This window comes from Harmonia axyridis, chromosome 7 (genome assembly GCF_914767665.1).
Source record: "Harmonia axyridis chromosome 7, icHarAxyr1.1, whole genome shotgun sequence".
NCBI lineage: Eukaryota > Metazoa > Arthropoda > Insecta > Coleoptera > Coccinellidae > Harmonia > Harmonia axyridis.
In genome coordinates this window covers 2,168,505-2,192,401 of record NC_059507.1, presented here as the reverse complement: position 1 = coordinate 2,192,401, position 23,897 = coordinate 2,168,505, and the positions used below count along the sequence as shown (strand labels likewise).

Genomic DNA, 23,897 nt, shown 5'->3' with positions numbered 1-23,897 from the left:
GGCTTGTACGATCACGTTCAAATTCAGCAATCCATCTTTCTACAGGACTAATTGAAGGCAAAGAGTGCTAACACCATTCGTTCATAGCCCTCCCTTTTCGAACAACCCTAGTATGTAATTTCTCATAAAAATCACCTTGCCATAACATCCAATCGTGCTATTTCGTCCCTTTCTCCCTAGTGTGGCCAAAAAAACTGTCGCAAATGTTCAGAAATGGGCCTACATCGCCTTCCAAGCCCACCTCTAAGACTCTTACAAAGTCTCCTATAATTTGCAGTAAAGACTCTCCCGCCTTCATTAGCGGCAGAGAATTCGAGACGAACTTTGTGAAGCTTTCATCATTCGCCTCATAAAAATGTCGAAGACTTTCTCACGCAAATGATTCCGAAAGGAAACCTCGATGAAACGAAATTGCCTTCCATAAAGAGCTCTCCTTATTGAATTCCAGTAAAAAATTTATCGTTTTCCGGAAACGATTATTCTAATATCAGGGCAGAAAGAGAAACGTTTCTTCGCTATGGGAGGGAGACTCGGGTCGTGCTCTTTGCCATCGACGTTACGCAAATGGATATGGCCTGGATGTGGATAACTGGGAGCATAATCTCCTGCCGATATAAAGAGAATGGAGAGAAGTCGATGGAGTAACATGGTGAAACATAGAGTGGAATTGTTCTTTGAATCGCACCACTTAGGGCTTTTCAGGCGCGTTGGACACTGTAGAAGCTCCCGGACTGGATTGTACCATGAAAGCCTGTGCGTTGTTTCCCGCCCAGAAAAAAGTTCGTGCCACTGTTGGAAATGTGCGGGTGGGTGTTTTTTGGGTAACGAAGTATGGGATGTTGAAATCGATGCCTTCTGTGATGCAGGAACACGTCTACCTACTCTTTCCTAAAGACTCTTATCGTGCCATAAATTAATATAATCATTTTCTGTTTCTACTTTGTCGATAATTATGGGTTACTTAATATTGAGGCAAATGGAAGAATTCTTTAGTTTCTAATAATACTTCAGTTACCAATTCATAATACCAGTAACCTGCGAATGGTTTTTGACCAATGACATGAATATAAATCTTCTCACAATTTCCAAAATTGAAGGTGATTTATTCATTATTCATTGCCAGGTATTCGTTTGTCCTTTTCCAACTGATTTTTGCTCTATTGCAACTGATTTGAGATGATTCAGCACTCATGACTTCCAAGAGCGGCAACTTGCAATCTCCACGTGATTCTGCTTATTATGTGTTGACTGAAAGTGATAAGTCAACAACACATTAGCATTCAGCAAAAATTGAAACGTCTCTGGGTATTCTGCGCAATTGCAATTTTTTGATCAAATTATCTTCTAAATATCCTCCGTCAACCTTACTTGACTCCCATCCATCCACCTCTTGCAGATCCAAGAGATTTCTACCAGAGTTGAAAAGAAATGTTGCTGATGATCTTCTCGTACAATGACCAATGCAGAAGCTTGGATTTTTGAGATTAGGATATCTAGCAATTTTCTCAGGGATTTCAGAAGGGAAGTGAAAACCACAAAGCTTAACTTGTCTGTTTTTGTAGGTTATAAAGAGTGTATGTGTAATAAGATATGGTCCCAAAATTGAATATTCGATTTTCAAATTTATCTTTGGCTCAATATTGTTCGATTCAAAAAACCTGAATCCTACCTATGTCGCTATATGTCGACGACGACTTGGAGAAAAGGTGAAAAGAATAGTGATGATCACCGATATTGAATTAGTTTCCTTTCAACATTAACTTCCTACTAACATTTGTTTCTTTGAGAAGCGCTTTCTCGTATGCGGTTGGATCTTTCAGCCTTCTCGGTAGCTAATTGGTGAGAGCGCTAAACTAGTGGTTCGAAGATTGCGGGTTCGATTCCCGCTCGACCAGTAACACTTTCCGGAGTAAAAAATTTTCTGTCACTCCAATTTTTTTAATGATATAGAACATTGAGATCAGCACGGGAGCGGAAATGCGTATGAAAGCTATTATGGGACTAAAGTGCAGAATTAAATGAGCATAATTTCACTGCAAAATTTCAATAATAGTGATTATTTAGTCATATATCTGCCTTGTCGATGTATCAGATATTGTTGGAGCTCCAAATTTTTTTTTTCAGATTTTTAGAAACGAATTATGCCCCAATTCAACATGACATCGAAAGTTCTAAAAATCATCTTCAAAAGCTCCGAGCCGAATGAAATATCCACGAATATTTTTTCCTCGGGTAATACCAGCTAAAAAAGGTCGAGGAATTCTCGCCAACGAAGATAATGAGAGGAACTTCCATTACAGAAAATAAGTTATCTACGAGCACCGCCGAACCAGTAACGAATATGACGCATTGTTGGCTACACTGAGATATTAAGGCAGTATTTCTTCCTAACAACCTCCGCATTTCATCTCGATGCTACTTGCAACACCGCCTGCGATATTCTATTACGAGAGATTTGCCATTGTTTTTTTTTTCTCTTCATTCTACGTGAAAACTTCAGGGATGAATATCCGAACTGAATTTTTACCGACAGCTACTTGAACTCGACAGAGATCTTGATCTTATGAAAATTTCACTATCTCTTCCGGAACAAAAACTTCTGGTCCAAAAGTCCTCCAGAGTTTTTCGACGATGCATAATTCAAGATGCCATTATGAATGCATTGGCGAAATGAAAAGTTGACTTCATTACTGTTCCAACAGGAACATCCAAATTAGTTCAATCTATATAAAGAGAAATTGTTCAGGACTGAAGGTAAACTCGAACTGCCCAACAAACTCATGGTGAAGATGTCATTAATACTTACCAAGCCTGTTGCTTAGACCTTAAGCTTGTTGCATGAATACCTCTGTATCGATTTGGATCAAGTGAGATGGGAAACTTGGAGGGGTGGTGAACTGTCACATTTACATAAAGATGCACATCTTTCTGACAGGCCAATCGAAAAGTCCCCGGTCTACCATAGTAGAACACAATTTTTGGCAAAATTCGATTTTATTATTCAACATAGTTGCCTTCGAGGGCGATACAGCGATTATAGCGATCTTCCAACTTTTCGATACCATTTTGTAGTACGATTTGTCTTTCGCTTCGAAATAGGCCTCAGTTTCGGCGGTTACTTCTTCATTGGCGCTGAATTTCTTTCCAGCGAGCATTCTTTTGAGGTCTGAAAACAGGAAGAAGTCGCTTGGGGCCAGATCTGGCGAATACGGTGGATCCAGAAGCAATTCAAAGCCATTCAATTTTGCCATTATTTTCATTGATTTGGGACACTGAGCATTGTCTTGATGAAACAGCACCTTTTTTTCTTCAGATGGGGCCGTTTTTTAACGATTTCATCCTTTAAACGATCCAATAACGGTATATAATAATCGCTGTTGATGGTCTGGCCTTTTTGGAGGTAATCAATGAATATTATACCTTGCGCATCCCAGAATACTGCTACCATAACTTTTCCAGCTGTCTGTTTTTCCTCAATTTGGATTAAGTTGATCGTGTGCAGTCCACTCAGCTGACTGTCGATTGAACTCCGGAGTGAAATTTTGGAGCCATGTTTCATTCATTGTGACATATCGACGCAATAATTCAGGTTTATTGCACTCAAACAGCTGAGAATCATCAACACGTTGTTGCTTTTGATCGATTGTGAGCTCTCGCGACACCCATTTTCGTACACATCTTTCTCATGTACAAATATTCTTGAATGATATGATGTCTCGATCAACTCAACTTTACAGTCATTCAAAATTATTTTGTGAACTTTTTCGATTTTTCCTTCGGGGACAGCCTCTTTTGGGCGTCCACTGCGTTCGTCGTCTTTGGTGCTCATTTTAGCACGTTTTAACTCAGCATACCAATCACTGATGGTTGATTTTCCTGGTGCAGAACCCAGAAACTCGTCATCAAGCCAATATTTTGGTTTCAACTCTATTTTTTCCCTTCGAAAATATTTCATCAGCGCATGAAATTCTTGTTTTTTCAATCTTTTTTCAAATAACAAAAGTAGCTACACTCACAACGCAATATCTCACAAACTAATGGTCGGACTGCTGTCAAATTTTGACATGTGTCGTTTGAAGGTTGGTACTAATTAAAAATGATATGGATTGAATACTAGCACCGTCATCTGTGCATCAGACCGGGGACTTTTCAATTGGCCTTATAACCTACTGTACCAAATAACATAACAAATGTCAAAAAATGCCGCACAGTGTTGCCATTATAACCATTTGAAATTGTATAATTCCTATTGAAAACCCTTTTACGATGTAAAAACTACAATTCCTTCTCTCTTCGTTCATTTATCAATGCCCAAATTCAGTCTGGAATATCCCGAATAATCCACGATAACCTAATACATGCCAGAATCACTTCATAAGTTCCATCCCAAAAAAAATCGTCCTGTAATTTTTCGTTCCCTATCTCGGAAAAAACCTGACACATATTGGATCTAGCAGCGTGGTATTCAAATTATATGCAAATGAATCATTTCTTGCCTCCTGAGTATCATGCCAGGTTGCCGGAATAATAATTTTTCCTGGGGTACCTACCTATAGATTCCCTAATACCATTCGTGAATTTTGAGGGGAGTCGGAGTAATGGCTCAATTACAGCATTTTGCCATCGATGTGATGGACGATAGGATCTTTCTCGTAGGACTTTCGTTTTCGATTACCAACAGGTGGGCTTTCCACCAATCATTTCAGTTCTAGCGAGTAGCAGTATTTCGAGAACAAAATAAATAAAGGGTGTTTTTCTTAAAGGTATAGAACTTTAAATTGCAATAAAACAACGATGGATTATTCGATTGACATGAATTTTATTTATCCGCAAGATGATCTTGTGGCATTACGTTTTGAATATGATTTCTGGCATATGACCGCCACGGCTGGCTCGGATGTAGTCCAATCTGGACGTCCAATTTTCGATGACTTTTTCCAACATTTGTGGCCGTATATCGGCAATAACACGGCGAATGTTGTCTTCCAAATGGTCCAGGGTTTTTGGTTTATCCGCATAGACCAATGACTTTACATAGCCCCACAGGAAGTAGTCTAGCGGCGTTAAATCACAAGATCTTGAAGGACAATTCACAGGTCCAAAACGTGAAATTAGGCATTCACCAAACGTGTCTTTCAATGAATCGATTGTGGCACGAGCTGTGTGACATGTTGCGCCGTCTTGATGTTGAAACCACAGCTCCTGGACATCATGGTTGTTCAATTCAGGAATGAAAAAGATAGTAATCATGGCTCTATATCGATCACCATTGACTGTAACGTTCTGGCCATCATCGTTTTTGAAGAAGTACGAACCAATGATTCCACCAGCCCATAAAGCGCACCAAACAGTCAGTTTTTCTGGATGTAACGGTGTTTCGACATACACTCGAAGATTAGTTTCACTCCAAATGCGGCAGTTTTGTTTGTTGACGTAGTCATTCAACCAGAAGTGCGCTTCATCGCTAAACAAAATAAAATGGACGTAGTGCGCGATACGTATTCCGCACAGAACCATTATTTTCGAAATGGAAGTGCACTATTTGCAAGCGTTGTTCAGGCGTCAGTCTATTCATGATGAATTGCCAAACCAAACTGAGAATAAACCACTTGACAGCTGTTGAATCGGTCGCCATCTTGATCATTAATGCCAACCTAAAGTTGTATACCTCGAAAAAAACACCCGTTACTATACTAATGAAGTTATAAGGGAAATCTTTCTCTCATCTTAAGATGTTTTAACAGCGACAAAATATATGAGCATCGGTAAAATGCCCTATATGTTTGAGTCTCTATGAAACCTCCCAAAGCGTTGACTTGTATGGCATTCCAAGAAAATCAAATTTAACCGAATTTTCAATTTCCTCTCCGAAGTTGACCTACAAATTTCGAATAACTTCTCGGAATCCTACAGAACTTGGCAACGTTGGCTTTCCATGTTATCTTCTTTTGCAGGCACACTTTTCATTGTTCTCCTTGCGGCCGACAGGCAACCAGCAACCCCGTGCGCTAAATTTTGATTTATGCATCATAGCAGGAAAAAGAATTTCCACGCAAATATATTTTCTCTTCAGTGAATTATAAGTACTCCATATTGCGTCGAAGTTGACTGATATTAATGAGTTCGCATCATCTTGCATGCATAAACGTGCCTAAATTGCAGGATCATTAGAGGGGTGTTCCTGTTTTACCGGCATCAACTTGTCGTCTTCCGTGGATTCGAGTATATGGATGCTGAGATAATAATTATTACTCTCCAATAATTTTTAGGTGATGAGTTGGATTAGGATTTGGACTTTCAGCCATCAAATGAAAATTTTTTGTTATGATTTCACTAGTTTTTTCACTCTCATTAGTATGAGCACTGATTTAGAAAATCAATTCAACAATTTCTAAACGTTGTTGAACCGTGTATCTTTCCATGATTGAATGGCATGACCTACTGAACATGAATGCGTCAGAAATTCCAAGAAGTAATAACAAGAGTTGCCATTCAGGGATTCATGATTCTGTTTGATTTTCAAGCTACTTGGCTTGAGCTTGACTTGTTTTCAAGTCAAGCTCCAGTCAAGTAGTAGTTTTCCAATCTCAAATCAAGTCAAGTATTTATTTATCAAGTACTTGAATCATATAAAGCTATTTGATTTTTAGCACTTTTATTGTGTTGTGTCACATCAATAAACAAAGATTAAATGAGAGGGAACCTTGCAAAAAACACTTTCATCTATTGAACTTATTGTACAAAAGAACCGGAAATATCAACTTTTTTGAAATAAAAACATTAATTAAATCACTATGAATCGTAACAAAAAAATAATAAAAAAATTAAGTTTCTTAATATTGAGAAACCTCCAGACTCGTTTGATTACATAATTTTTCATCCAGGATCTAAGACACATGAGGCATCTTATAGATTTGTCGCCTTACTTATTGCGGGGTATTGACTGTAAAAGCAGCTCTGAAAAATTGTTTTTCAACAGGAGCTGAAGTTGCTGGTGTTGATATAAAATCCTTGGCCATTTCGGCCAACTTTGAAGAGATATTTCTGAAACTACCAATAGATTTCATAGAAATGTGAGAAAACTACTTATCAAGTCATACTAGTAAATGCTTCAGTCTCTCGGCGCTCGAGGAATCTTCTTAGTTAGCCTAAGCGTGCACGAGATTGAAGAAATATATGCCGTACGAAGCGTAAATATCAAGCTCAAGTAATATCAAGTAGCTTGATATCAAGACTAGCTATAGATATCTAAAATCAAGTCAAGTCAAGCTCAGGTATGTAATTTTTCACGAGCTTGATTTTCAAGTCAAGTAGTTGGTTAAAATGTCAAGCAACTTGGCTTGATGAATCCCTGTTGCCATTTTAGGCATTTTAAATTGTATGATTTCTATCAGAAAACCAGTTGCCTCTATAGAAAAACATTTCAGAATAGAAGTGTTACCATGTAATAAAATGAGTATAAAAAAATGAACATTAACACTGATTGGCCATTTTCCGAATTCCAATGATTGATAATTTGATATTAATAAAATTAAAATTTATGATTTTCCCAACTATTCGTCAATTATTTCACAATTTCATATCAAACATACCTACCTATTGAGTCACGGAAAACAGAAAAAATTGTGGAATGGATTACTGGAAATACCGGACTCTCTGGAGTTCTGATTCAGTTCCTAATTAATGTTCGAAATATTAAATTCCACTTCCTGTAATATCCGAACGATATGTTCTATATTTAGGGTAAGCTATTCTCCGATTTCGAATTATTCGCTGGATATACCGGGAAGTTGAGTATTCGATATGATCTGTTTCCTAGTTTAGAGTTTTTTCAAGCTAGTGAACTGAAAATTAGTGGTTATTAGAAGAGAATAACATTAAACAATAAATCAATTTGATAAAATGTCATGTTCTCAACAGAACAGTTGAAAAACAAACAGAACAGTGCATAATAAAATGATTAGCTACCAGTATTTGAAACCTAGAAGGAAAATAATTTGAAGCAAAATAACAAATTCACTATCAGAAAGTATCAGAAAATTGTAAATTAAATATGTCCTTCAAAATAACACCCGTTTTAAACGACACACGTTTGCCAAAGCTTTATTCAATCATTCATCCACTTCTGATAGATCCTCGACTGAAAGGCCGCTTTTGAACTCTTTACACCACTCAAAGGGCACTGTTTTTTCATATAACACAGTCCCTAAAGGCTTTCAAGTGAATCGACAAACGCACTTTCACACATTAATCCAAACAAACCCTCTGCTTGATCAATCATTCATTTCTAAATGCTACAAAACATAAAAACTGATGTGAACTGATCAGAGTAATCAACATAGATAGAGGGAGCATATGTCATTTTCAATAAGAAATTTTGTCCCCAACATGAACTATCAAATTCGACATGAAGCGCGCTGATATGAAAACATCAGTGATACGATATTTCACTCGATTCGCGAGTTTCTCCACGAAGAACGCACTTCATTATGTCCCATAGTGAATCAACGTGTTATATTAACTTAAAATATATTGAAATAAATACCTTAATATATCAGAAATTCAGAAAACAAACTTCAAGCGCGCCAAATGATTTGAAACAACCGATGACACTAGGAGAGCAAAAATTGCCAAACCTTGGATCTCAGGAGGTGGATACAGAAAATAATAAATATTCTGCTTATTATAAATTCGACAATTAGGAAAAATATCGGATTTGAAACATTCAAATTCGCATATTTAATCGGGAATCACTCAAATAAATATATTTCATTCAATATAATATACATTCATAACGATATAGTAAAATTGTGGATTTGAAAATATATCACAATCCGACAACGTAATCTAACCATGTTGGGGACATGTAAAAATTGCGTATACTTCCTCTATCTATGTTTACCACTCAATGACTGCTGCCTAACAAATACTCCAAACTCTATCAAATTGTCATAGGTGACAGTTAAGGTTTTACCAACAAAAAAAATTGTCGGATCTTTCAACAGAAGTTCATTTAAATTACAGTTTGTCGGTACTCTTTGGTTATAGCTCGAACATAATCGGCTGTAGATATCGATCTTCTCTTTCTTCAATTAGCTTTGGACGTCGATTCTACGTTTCTATTCATTACTGTTAGTTTCCTTGACAAACGCACTAAGCGGATGAGAGAAATTCGGGGAATCCCTGGCCTATCCTCGATTTGACGTATAGACAGATCCTCATCGTGCAAAGCAACTATCCTCGATCTATTAAACTCTGAAATCCTATTAACAGACATACATAACTGCAGAGAAGAAATCAGAACTCATTTCGACACGTTAAATCCATAAAAACAACTTTTGAAACATTGTTATCAGAAAGGGGAAGATACAATTTGCTGCAATAAAATATTTAGGTGTGAAATACTAAAATTTCTGGAAAATATATCCTTACCTTCGAGTCCTCTTATACCTGTGTTCAAATGCTTCAGGTGATTGTTTTTCTGAAAAACGCTTATCAATAAAGTTATTATTTCTCTTAGAAGCACTAGCTGCTACCAAGAAATTACAAGGAAGAGATTAATTTCAAGAAATTTTAAGGATAAAAAAATTTTAAATTCACTCGAACAGAGGAAGAAGTAACGTTACAATGAATATTTCCCTCCTGTCAAAAATTCTATGTATCTGGAGAACAATTATCGAAAATTACAGCGATAATTGCATTGTAGGAAGCGAAACTGCACTGCGATAATTGTTCTGTTCATAGATGCATAGTTTCTATGCATCTTACACAGTTCGAATCTATGGCAATTCCATTCTACATCAGTTTGACAAGTGATGTAACAGTTTATTCAGGAAATATTCCCCCGAATTACACTCGTGCAAAATGAACTCATGCAGTTTTTATGACAACACGCTGTCATGCAATATTATCGGTAATTTTGATGCACTTGTGCAATTACTTACGAAAATTTTTCTTTTGTATCGCAAAAAAGTTGATTCTGTTATCTCTATTTTAGTAATATCATCTGTTCACATATCACTTCAGTATTTATCTACTTAAACAACCCACTATAGTTTCATCTCCTTCGTTGATGAACTTCAAAATATTGATGGCAATGAATCAAAAAAATTATACTTCTCAAAACAATTGAAAGCATCTATCAACCACCAAACAGTTGCAGATTTTGTTTCCGAGTCAGGCAATTATTCCCAAAGTTGATAAAGTAGTTGGAAATTGCAATGGGAGCCTAATAATAGTTAACAGCGAAGACACCCAGTCTCAGAACTGCAGAGGTGACATGCAAGTTATATTTACATCCAAGGCAGAATTGGGATATAACTGCAACATTACTCAACGCGAAATTGTTCTCGACGGAGCTAGATGTATAATTTTTACGAGCATGACGTTAAATTTCTTGCCCACACGAAATCTATGCGTGTCTTTGAGTTCCATCCTCAACAATTCACAACGATGGGACCAGCATAATGATACCTACTGCAAAATATTGATTATCCTTAGTTGAAAGCTTTCTCTTCGATAAAAATTAGGAGAGCACCGACTTGAAGTCAGGAGCTTTTTAGCCTTTTTTCAACTTCAAGTTGGCATTACTGTTCAAGATGGCGACCGATTTAACAGCTGTCAAGTAATTTATTCTCAGTTTGGTTTGGCACTTCATCATGAATAGACTCACGCCTGAACAACGCTTGCAAATAGTGCAATTTTATTTCGAAAATAATGGTTCTGTGCGGAATACGTATCGCGCACTACGTCCATTTTATTTTGTTTAGAGATGAAGCGCACTTCTGGTTGAATGGCTACGTCAACAAACAAAACTGACGCATTTGGAGTGAAGCTAATCCTCAAGTGTATGTCGAAACACTGTTACATCCAGAAAAACTGACTGTTTGGTGCGCTTTATGGGCTGGTGGAATCATTGGTCCGTACTTCTTCAAAAACGATGATGGCCAGAACGTTTCAGTCAATGGTGATCATAGAGCCATGATTACTAACTTTTTCATTCCTGAATTGAATAACCATGATGTCCAGGAGCTGTGCTTCCAATAAGACGGCGAAACATGTCACACAGCTCGTGCCACAATCGATTTATTGAAAGACACGTTTGGTGACCGCCTAATTTCACGTTTTGGACCTGTGAATTGGCCGCCAAGATCTTGTGATTTAACACCGCTAGACTACTTTCTGTGGGGCTATGTAAAGTCATTGGTCTATGCGGATAAGCCACAAACCCTTGACCATTTGGAAGACAACATTCGCCGTGTTATTGCCGATATACGGCCACAAATGTTGGAAAAAGTAATCGAAAATTGGACGTCCAGATTGGACTACATCCGAGCCAGACGTGGCGGTCATATGCCGGAAATCATATTTAAAATGTAATGCCACAAGATTATCTTGCGGATGAATAAAATTCATGTCAATCGAAGAATCCATCGTTGTTTTATTGCAATTTAAAGTTCTATAGCTCTAAAAAAACACCCTTTACTACATATACCCCTTGTCCTTGGTCTATCAACTCAAATTTTTTGACCAGCTTCACTATTGCCGGTCGAGAAGGTGCTTCATGACAACCCAAAAGTACTTAAATTCTGCGAATGACGATAGCAAAATTTTCACCATTTAGTAATGAATTTTAACAATTTCAATACATGGTTGAAGATCTTTAGTAATGGCGTGGTTTTTACTTGTCAAATGTCAAAAGATGACAGCTTCAAAAGTGACAGCTGCCCTGATGGCATCCTATACATGTTTTCTTATTTCCCCTTTATTCTGATGGCGTGAGAGGAAATTTCATTCACCATTAACATAAATATTTATAAAACATCATTCTGAAAAAACGAAATCAGCTGTCGGTTCTCATTTTAATTCGAGGTCATATGAAACAGAACAGCAAAATCTTGCGGGTCTGTCTACAATCAATCATGCTCGGAATAGCAGGTACATAAAATTAAATATAATTCAGATTCATTGATTGTGGATCCCCAGAAACTAACTGGAATTTCTGATTACTCAATTTAATCCTGGCGTCATACACAATATTAAACGGTTAGTGAGCCATTTCATTTGAGTATTTCAAAGTTATGCGAGCTTTGTAAAGGGTGTTTTTTTAGAGCTATAGAACTTTAAACTGCAATAAAACAACGATGGATTATTCGATTGACATGAATTTTATTAACCCGCAAGATAATCTTGTGGCATTACATTTTAAATATGATTTCTGGCATATGACCGCCACGGCTGGCTCGGATGTAGTCCAATCTGGACCTCCAATATTCGATGACTTTTTCCTACATTTGTGGCCGTATATCGGCAATAACACGACGAATGTTGTTTTCCAAATGGTCAAGGGTTTGTGGCTTATCCGCATAGACCAATGACTTCACATAGCCCCACAGAAAGTAGTCTAGCGGTGTTAAATCACAAGATCTTGGAGGCCAATTCACAGGTCCAAAACGTGAAATTAGGCGTGTCTTTCAATAAATCTGTGTGACATGTTGTGCCGTCTTGTTGGAACCACAGATCCTGTACATCATGGTTGTTCAATTCAGGAATGAAAAAGTTAGTAATCATGGCTCTATACCGATCACCATTGACTGTAACGTTCTGGCCATCATCGTTTTTGAAGAAGTACGGACCAATGATTCCACCAGCCCATAAAGCGCACCAAACAGTCAGTTTTTCTGGATGTTACGGTGTTTTGACATACACTTGAGGATTAGCTTCACTCCAAATGCGGCAGTTTTACTTGTTGACGTAGCCATTCAACCAGAAGTGCGCTTCATCGCTAACCAAAATAAAATGGACGTAGTGCGCGATACGTATTCCGCACAGAACCATTATTTTCGAAATAAAATTGCACTATTTGCAAACGTTATTCAGGCGTGAGTTTATTCATGATGAATTGCCAAACCAAACTTAGAATAAATCACTTGACAGCTGTTAAATCGGTCGCCATCTTGAACAGTAATGCCAACTTAAAGTTATATACCTCGAAAAGAAACACCCGTTATGTCGTAATCACCGAATTTCTAATCAACAATTCTGATTTTCATCTTTCTGCGAATGCAGAGCATTTCTGCCGGTAAGAAATATTTGAAACAATTCATTTGTCCCCGAATGAAATTAAAAAAAATTAGTATTGGGATATATCCGTTCAAAAATTAGGACACCAAAACTACTAAGAGTTGAAGGTTAAAATAATGTATTCATTGTTATCCTAGCCATATTCCTAGCGAATTTTCCGAAGGGTCGGATCAAACTGTTTGCTATTCCGAATACTCAGCCCCTCATTCAGATATCAAACTCTTTCCATATAATATCAAAAATTGAACGTGGATAACTTCCATTTAAGACCTGTGAAATTATTTCCAATCCTCGAGAAGGCATTCAATTTCATAAAATTCAAGAGATGAATTCAAACATTCCACCGAACGGAACCCATTTGTCTCCAGTTAGGTATTTAATTATTTCCTGACTTTTCTAATTCCTAAGAATCCCTACCTCTGAGACAGAATCCGGAATGACGTGACGTGTACATCGTAGCTCCCTCTGTCAAGTAATTCTTCAATATTTATGAGAGATAATGAGCAGGGAAGAATTCAAGCAGTCAGATTCCCAACAAGGGTAATGAGAGATAGGCTGTTGGTCTCTACAATGATAGGACATAAAGGTGAAAATGTCTTCTTTTCGGTACGGTTTCAACATTCTATGTCGGGAAATATTTGATTGTCTTTAGGGTATTTGGTGACCAGTAAGACAACGCTAAGTTGGAGATAATTGACATCTCTGCAATTTGGGTAATTCTGCTTCCAAGGGGACAAAGGAAGCTTTATAAAAAGTGTTACACTCATTCAAATTGAATCAAATATTCACCGTAACATAATGCCAACGAGAATCCACCTTATACTCATTGTAAAAAAATTGATTCTATTGAGGCTAAATTTGTACCCCTAAGCCATAGACAGGAACATGGTGCCTGGTCTGGACTATAAGTTGGATGTAGAAGAACATCCAATCTGGAGCTTCTGGCTCGCCATCAAAGATATGTATGATCTGGTTTTATCTTGATGAAACAGGATTCCTCTCCTATTCACCGATGATGGCCGATTCTGTTCGACTGCCAGCTTCAAACGGTTGAGTTGTTCACAATAGAGAGCAGAATTGAGTGTTTGACCATAGGGGAGCAGCTCATAGAGAAGTATTCCCTGCAAGTCCCACCAAACACAAAGCAACACATTCCTGGCCATCAATCCTAGCTTGCTCACTGTCCATTTTGCAAAGTGCAATGAGGAAATGATTGAAGATGGAGAAGTGGAAGGTTGACAACAAGGAAGATTAAGAGACGAAGACAAATCGACTGCAAGAAATATGTAGAGAAATGCACTATTCTCTTCATAAATGGTAACTGTGGTGATTCAGCAACGATTCACAGATGGAAATCAGGTCCACGAGGTTTCTGTGCTTGAGGACGTGTGGCATCTAGTATATCGGTTTACAAGATAGAGGGCTCACTTCCTATGGATCTTGAGATCCTCGTTTCAGGTCCATATACGTCAACATCTATGCCTCTCTCTGAGCTTTCAATACTAGATACCCAAAGTGCTTTTTTTTCAAACTTACATTCCTAAGAAATTCTTCGTTCGAAATGTTATTCCAAATACCACAATGCCTCGGTACCCATAGTAGAGAGGTCAGAGGCAATAAATTAATTGCCTTTGGCCATTTGCTCTATGGTAAAAAGTTTTTTTTTAGATCTATAGAACTTTAAATTGCAATAACACAACGATGGATTATTCGATTGACATGAATTTTATTTATTCGCAAGATAATCTTGTGGCATTACATTTTAAATATGATTTCTGGCATATGACCGCCACGGCTGGCTCGGATGTAGTCCAATCTGGACGTCCAATTTTCGATGATTTTTTCCAACATTTGTGGCCGTATATCGGCAATAACACGGCGAATGTTGTCTCCCAAATGGTAAAGGGTTTGTGGCTTATCCGCATAGACAAATGACTTCACATAGCCCCACAGAAAGTAGTCTAGCGGTGTTAAATCACAAGATCTTGGAGGCCAATTCACAGGTCCAAAACTTGAAATGAGGCGGTCAACAAACGGATTAGCTTCACTTAAAGTTATATACCTCGAAAAAAAAACACCCGTTATTACCTTAGCGTGACTTGGCTGTCCGTAGTGATCTAAATGCGCGCCTCTTTGAGATTTCTTTTGAGAAACCCTTGAGCAAACGTTTAGACCGCTAGTATCTCGGTTTACAATATAGAGGGCTCACTTCTTAGGGATATAGAGATCCTCATTTTAGGTTCATATAAGTCGATACTTGTGCCTCTCTCTCTGAGTTTTCAATACTACATACACAAAGTCCTTTTTTTCAAACTCACATTCCTAAGAAATTCTTGTGAACTCATTGTGAGTTTTCCAGGTTTGAAACGTTATCCCAAACTGGAATGGAAGCCGCTCCCAATTGATTCCGAAGTGTATTTCGCCCTCTTTCACGAAAACTGCGACAAACAGACATTCGATACGAGTGACAAGAAAGACGACTGATAAAAGGCCAATATTCGATCTATTTCCAATTTCTGTCAATAGTTTGGCCTCTGCGACCTCAGGTGATACATCACGCGTTTTTGTGAAGTAGTCTGCTGGCAAAATTGATCGCGTCATGTAGCAATGGGGAAACCCAGGCATTTATATTGCGATAGATCCGAGATCTTGGACGCGACTTGAAAAGTGATTATGCCTTAGGTTAGTGGGAGGACGGGGAATTGATAAATATTTCCCGTATTCTACGGATGCTCCAATTCTGTCTTCCTCCATGTCTTACTTCCGCCTTTATCGGCGGTTGAAAGATCACCTGTTCAAGAGAAAGATAATTTTTGCCGGTGAGATTATTCATCGTTTGTTTTTCTTTGAGAATCGGAAATAGATTTTCTCTAATTCTGTGACAAATCCGTGAACGACTCGTGTGGGAATATCTGAGTTTCACACACTGAGAGATTTCCAAATTTTTCTCATTAATAGTGCACTTATTTGAAAGTTACTCATTCTCAACTGACGGGTGTTTTTTTTCGAGGTATAGAACTTCAAGTAAGCATTACTGGTCAAGATGGCGACCGATTCAACAGCTGTCAAGTGATTTATTCTCAGTTTAGTTTGGCAAATAGTGCAATTTCATTTCGAAAATAATGGTTCTGTGCGGAATACGTATCGCGCACTACGTCCATTTTATTTTGTTTAGCGATGAAGCGCACTTCTGGTTGAATGGCTACGTCAACAAACAAAACTGCCGCATTTGGAGTGAAACTAATCCTCAAGTGTATGTCGAAACACCGTTACATCCAGAAAAACTGACTGGTGCGCTTTATGGGCTGGTGGAATCATTGATCCGTACTTCTTCCAAAACGATGATGGCCAGAACGTTACAGTCAATGGTGATCGGTATAGAGCCATGATTACTAACTTTTTCATTCCTGAATTGAACAACCATGATGTACAGCTGTGGTTCCAACAAGACGGCGCAACATGTCACACAGCTCGTGCCACAATCGATTTTATGAAAGACACGTTTGGTGACCGCATAATTTCACGTTTTGGACCTGCGAATATGTCTCCAAGATCTTGTGATTTAACACCGCTAGACTACTTTCTGTGGGGCTATGTAAAGTCATGGAAGACAACATTCGCCGTGTTATTGCCGTTATACGGCCACAAATGTTGGAAAAAGTCATCGAAAATTGGACGTCCAGATTGGACTACATCCGAGCCAGCCATGGCGGTCATATGCCAGAAATCATATTTAAAATGTAATGCCACAAGATTATCTTGCGGATAAATAAAATTCATGTCAATCGAATAATCCATCGTTGTTTTATTGCAGTTTAAAGTTCTATAGCTCTAAAAAAAACACCCTTTATTACAGCAGATTTATATTTGATATATTCATTAATAGTTAAATTATGCATTCAAAAAAGTTCAATAATAGAGAATAAAATATTCATTCACAAGGTATTCAATAATTTTCAATATATTTCGGTGATAAATAATTCTTATAAACTTATTCACTCAAATTATAGGATTTATTGATGAAAATCAAACTTACTTAATTCTACTGATCCAATCTGTGGAAAAATTCGGGGACACATCCCTCAAAGAGAAGCGCATCTCCTTGAAGGATCTGTCCTTGAACTTTTCCTTTCATTTCAATTTCCCCTTTTAACATAAAATCTGTGATATTTTTCATCAGCATTTGCGAAATATCTTACTTTTCGTAACTAGTTACGAATATCAGATTGAAATACAATGTAGTCAGTTCAAATTTTATTTTATTCTAAAGTTAGTGGCATATCCAGATGGTTTAATTGTATTCATAAACTTGTTGCCTATGACATACTTCAGAAATAATGGATCCCTCGAGTGTTGCTACCAAAAAAGAGGTCATTGTTCACGAAGTAGTGGCTTTATATGTCCATTAATTAATTCACATGAGATTCATCCTGGAGGGTCCTTCATTTCTATTTTATATCTATATCAGAACCCTCCAAGAGTCCTGAATTAATCATAATGAACTTGCGGTCGAATATGACATAAATTATGTGATTATTTTGAACAGAAATAAACTAAGCCGTTACGAATAATATTTCAACCATTTATATAATTCATGTTATAACTAATATAGCAGGGAAAATTTGTTCAAAGCATCTGAACGGTAGAATTATTTAGTTTCCATCAAATAAACTTGTCATTTTATATTTCCACTTCGAGCCAACTCCCCTCCCAGCAAAATAACAAAATTCAAGAAAAATATAAAAAAGTACGAACGCAGCTTTGACAACATGATCATTCTTGAGCAAATTGCGTCCTTAATTACCTCTGAATGGTACATAACTCCCTACTTCACGCTAAGACTTCTCTCCCTTTTTCATGTTCTTGAATTTTCCCTTTTTTTTCAATATTGTGAGTACGACACAACATAAGGGATTTTGTCATAGCCCTTCGTATATGCAAACACGACCAGAGGATTTTCTATTTTCATTTAGGAAGTCGTGAACCAGACATGAAAGTCCAATCTTCCCTGCATTTACGACCGAGATTCCAGAAGCTAAAATTTTCGGTGTTGGGCTTGGATAGGAAATCTCATTGAGATTTGAACAGGATCTGGAGGTATCCCCAACATTCATGTTATTCAAATCCTTCCCGGCTGAGAATTTACGAGATATTGAATTCCCATCTTCGACTACCGAATGGTAGGTTTTTTCTTTGCCATTGCGAGTTCCACATACTGAATTGATTTGAATTTCTCTAATGATGAACGTGAATGACTTGTAAATATCTGAATTAGATGATAAATTTCTGGCGAGTCTATCGAGAGGAAACATTGTGATCAATTTTGGGATTACCAAATTTCCGCTCGCTAAAAGCGTTTCAGCCGATCCTGAACAACTTTGGTTTCGCGCACGTCTGTCGGTCTGTCCGATGAATCGGACAATTTGAGTTATTCTTTTATTTTGTTCGACAATCTTTCAAAAGTGTTTTTACTTGCAGGCAACCTAAAATATGTTTTATTTCTTAAACAAAGAAACTTTATTTAGGTTTTTTTTTCGAAGAATCTTATACTTTCTACAAGTGGCAACAAAATCAATCGAACAGTTGAATAATGTGCAGGAGCTAGGAGAAAAAACTTGAAACCTATTGAAATATATTCCAATTTAGCGTTTGCAAGTCCATATTTATAGGAATTTTTCGATGAATCTCTAATTTCCGTTTGTTCCTGCAATGGACTAGTTTTCATTTTTTTTAAGGATAAATTCTAAAAATTTAAGTAAAATGAAACAAAAATGTGGAAGAATCATTGAAATATCTCAAGAAATGAAAAAGTTATGGGACTTTGAATTTGCGCTTGGAAGAATAATTTCATATTCTAGTGTGTGACGTCACGCCACTTATACGAGGCGACTGGTATTCGCAGAGTGCTTACGAATTTATTGGTGTACAATCACTTGTGCCGTTCGTGTCGTGTTTTGTTCGTTACACGATGGCTGAAATAAAAAAAATCCTACAAATATTGTATTGTGCCTATGTGTGCAAGCACGACAATTAAAAACCCCAATAAATTGTTTTTTCATGTACCAAATGACATGAATCAAAGGAAGAAGTGGTGCAAATTAATGAGGCGTGACTTAATTGGACCTAAAACTACTTCATATGTGTGTGAAGATCATTTTGATGTGAGTACCTATCAGTACTAGCTGTCTATTTCTGATAATAAAAATACTAAGGTGTAAGTTGGTTTGAAATTAGTTATTGAGTAAGAATAACTTTGTCCTTTCACGAAGCCTTCTTCGATTATGGTGACATAAAAACAAAACTCGAGTTAAAACTACACTGTACAACTACAAACGGCGCGAGAGCCTTGGCGCGGCTAAATATTTAAACGTAATTTATGGTGTAGCGATCACAGGCAAGTGCCGTGACGTCACAGACCAAAGACGTTCCGCGCTAAAATACGTAAATTTAAATAATCTATTTCTCAGTCATTTATTGATGGATTTTCAAAATGTTTTCACTGATTTATCAGTTTTGCTCTATATTTTATTTCTATCATGTCAAATATAGTATTATCAACATCACTGAACTAGTCCATTGAGGAACACCCTGTATAATACTTACACATGTTCTTTCTCCCAGTGATTCGCACCTCAGAAAAAAGCATGTATTTCATTCCGTTGATGTATAAAGTACTTATCTCAATATGTCAAAATTTTCCTGTTCTCGGTTCTTGATTGTATCGAAATCATTCATTTAATCATAAAATTTTCAGTTACAATTTAGGTGACTTACGCCTTTGGCCTAGAAACCGGGTAAATCCTACCATTTTATTAACACGAAAAAGTCATTCACAAATATGATTCTGATTAAAAAACCTACACGAATTTTTCTGATTACACAATACAAAATGCAATATCCCTGCATTCACTTCTTTCGTTGTTGAATGAAGAAACAAAGAACCATTGCAAATGGAAACCATTTTCATTTCATTCTCGTTTTCAATCAGCATTCATTAAGCCTTCATAAAAAGTGCGGTCATCAATTTTTTACAGCTTCTGTTTTAATTTCCACGTTTTATCACTACAGCCATGGAAACGAAACGACAGCTTTTTTATATTCTGAAAAAACAAAAGTATCTGATGGCAATGACGATTTCTAGTCTAGCAATAGTCATCTCAGATAATTATATAGATACCTCTTGATTGATGAAAAACATAAATTTACCACGAACGGAATAGCCTACAAAAAAAAGATATTTTCATCTCGATTGAACCTGCATTCAGAAATTAACAAAAAATATAAATTTTGAATGTGCATATTTACGGAACCCCTATAGTGCGATTTTGCCCATTTACGGAATCAACATTCAAAATCCGAACGTACCTTTAAATTTTCAATTGAATTGAATTTGAGGACGGATCAGTTAGTCGAACCTTATCTGTAAGAATATTTCATGAGTAGGAATCTGAAAATTACAGGTATTGTGAAAAAATGATAGAGCGATTCTTTCGGTGGCGAGCGCTCAAAAGAGAAATGCACATGTTTATTCGATGAGAGCTGAATAATTCTAATATTCAGATGCTTTGAACCCCTTTTTCCGTTTAATACAAGTTATAACATCGATTATATAAATTTAAATATTATTCCCTATGTCTTGGTGAATTTCTAGTCAGAATAATCACATAATTTATGTCATATTCGACCGCAAGTTCATTATGATTAATTCAGAACTCTTAGAGGGTTCTGATATAGATATAAAATAGAAATGAAGGACCCTCCAGGATGAATCTCATGTGAATTAATTAATGGACATATAAAGCCACTACTTCGTGAACAATGACCTGTTTTTTGGTAGCAACACTCGAGGGATCCATTATTTCTGAAGTATGTCATAGGCAACAAGTTTATGAATACAATTAAACCATCTGGATGGATATGCACTACTTACCCCAGGAATAAAATGAGATTTATACTAATCACATTATATTTTAAGCTGTTACTTCGTTACATGTTACGAAAAGTAAAATTTTTGGCAACAAGTGTTGATGAAAAATATATTTCGCCATGAATTGAGTATAATACAGAAAAATTGTAAGCCTAAACTACATACTACCTCTTCATTGTCGTTCAATTATTTATAAATATTAATAACACAATTTAGAATTAATTAACATATTTTTTCTTGTTATTTCATCCAAGGAAGTTTGTGGCAATCTTTTATTTATCAGTTATGCAATATTATACATAACCCTTCGCAAATGTAAAAATCTTCCATACCTCATGGTGTACAATTCTCAGCCAATCAAACGAGATCATTGGGTTATCTGTTCAGATACGCTGGCATTGATATAATTCTAATAAATTTTTCTCTGACTGTGAAACGTGTTTAGAGTGAAAAGGATCGAACTTTGTACAGGGTGGGCAAATAAGCGAGGTAAGCGGCTTTATCTCAGGATCCACTCATCGTAGAGACTTGCGGTAAAAAATTTTACCACTAAAGTGTACAAGAGAACAGACTGAGAATTGTTCATACCTCTACCGCAAAGGGGGCGTATTAGCTATCGTCGAGTAGAAAAATGAATTTTACTCGAAAATGTTTCATATGAAGTTGAAGAAAAAATATCATCACTGTAATCCTTAGAAAATTCTCTATCTTTTTGAATTATCACTTTCGATTTTACGATATCAAATAAGGGTAGGGGAAAGGGAGAAATCTGACTGATTGAAATGCCTGTAACTTCAGTTTGGCTCAACATTTTTGAGCAAATTAGATCTCGTCTGAGAGATAATATCTTGTTGATTGAGGACAAAATATAGTCATGATAAATTTGTTTTTGATGATTCCGATAGAGGGCGCTAAGTCAGAAGTTCATTGTTTTGTTCATTTTACTTCGAAATTTCAAATGTAATGATAGGATTTTTTTAACAGAAGCAGAAATTCCATCAAATTTGCATGAAAAAACCTACAGGTCGCAAAGCGATAGTTTCAGGCGTTCTGAAGTTAAGGCCGAAAGAAGATATTCTTCAACTGATGCACTGCGAAAAACCAAATTGTGTCTTTAGGTGCTGACAGAAACAGAAATCCCATCAAATTTGTATGAAAAAAGCAATAGGTCGCAAAGCGGTAGCTTCAGGCGTTGTGAAGTTATGGACGAAAAAAGATATTCTTCAACTGATGCACTGATAAACTAAATTGTGTCTTCTTTCGGCCATAACTCCAGAACGCCTGAAGCTATCGACGAGCCGCTTACCTCGCTTATTTGCCCTCCCTGTATATTTAAATTTTATTAAAATTGTAAAAACCTGGGTAGGAGTTTTGTTGCCAAATAAGCCAAACCACCCCTAGAAATTTGATCAACTATAAAAACGACAAAATGGCAACCCCGCTAAGACCTCAGAAATAAAAACAAGAACTATTCTTTCAGATGGAGAACTCGACGCAGAACACGGTCACGCTTACTTCGATCCAGCTGCCCACTTCCGGTATCTACCGCTGCGAAGTGTCAGGGGAAGCACCTTCTTTCCAGACGGTGACCGAAAGAGCCGAGATGATAGTAGTTGGTAAGTGGATTTCTGTTTGTCCCCGCATTATTGAATCAGGGCCACGGCAAGGAATATAGTCCCCGGAAAATGGAAAGGTTCCGACCAAGACGTCGACGTCGATCCGTTTCTGAATACGCGTTTAATCAAGAACTTATTGACCGGTTCAATCAGCGACGATTCACCGGGATATTCCACAGGGTGTTCACAATAACAGCTTATCGTAAGTCCTGGAGAAGGTCTTGGCAAAGAGGAAATTGGCAAAGAAGCGTTCACTGGTTCTATGGTCTTATCGTTTACACTATTGTTACAGGCATATTGTTTTTTAATAATTGGATATTCATTAGTTCGTTGGCAACTATTTTCTCTTTTATACAACTTTGCTTCCGTCGTTTTTTCCGAAATTCGAGGCTCTATTGTAAAAAACTGGTTCTACATTTATGATTCAAAGAATTGTTCATTGCTCGCAACTACTTTCTTCCATCTTTAGGTCAGCTCACGAATTATCGTAATGAACCCATTTTTTGTCTGCAGTCACAATGCGATGCAGAAACCCCTTCCGTCTTTGCCTTGCAAGCAGCTGTTCACAAGCAAACAAACGCTGTTCAACATCTCTCGGTTTTAACTCGTACGACACCCAATTTCCTTTTTTCTGAATCATTTCCATGATTTTCCAGGTGTTCTGAAATGGCTTGTTGCGTCACTCTCAATGATCCTGCCAATTCTTGTTGCGTTTGACAGAAATCTTGATCAAGCAATTCTCCAATTCTCCATCTTCGAAAATCTTCTCTCTTCCACCGCCATGCTGGCCTTCGAAGTCAAAATTACAGTTCTTGAAGCTTTGAAACCACTCTCGGCACGTTCTTTCGCTAATAGTGGTATTTGGGAACATTCAATGAGCATCAGCCGCAGATTCTTACATATTGAAGGGGAAAATCAAAACCTCCCGCAAATGACGAGAATTTGGCTCGTAAGTTGACATGTTTAATCGAATATTTCCATCCTGTCAAAAATTCTATGTATATGGAGAATAATTATCGAAAATTACAGTGAAAATTGCATTGTAGGATGCGAAACAGCACTGCGATAATTGTTCTGTTCATAGATGCATAGTTTCTATGCATCTTACACAGTTCGAATCTATGGCAATTCCATTCTAAATCAGTTTGACAGGTAATGTAACAGTTTATTCGGGAAATATTCCCCCGAATTACACTCGTGCATCAAAATGACCGGATAATTTCGCATTCCAGCGTGTTTTCTTTGAAAAACTGCATTCGGTCATTTTCATT

General features: G+C 37.1%; 1 protein-coding gene across 1 annotated transcript in view; it reads left to right on the top strand.

Moving 5' to 3' along the window:
- Positions 1-23,897, top strand: part of LOC123684186 — a 269,382-nt gene that overhangs the window by 206,406 nt on the left and 39,079 nt on the right. Inside the window, exon 3 of the mRNA XM_045623353.1 lies at positions 22,491-22,626. Within this exon, the coding sequence (XP_045479309.1) occupies positions 22,491-22,626 (136 nt within the window). The remainder of the gene's footprint in view (positions 1-22,490; positions 22,627-23,897) is intronic.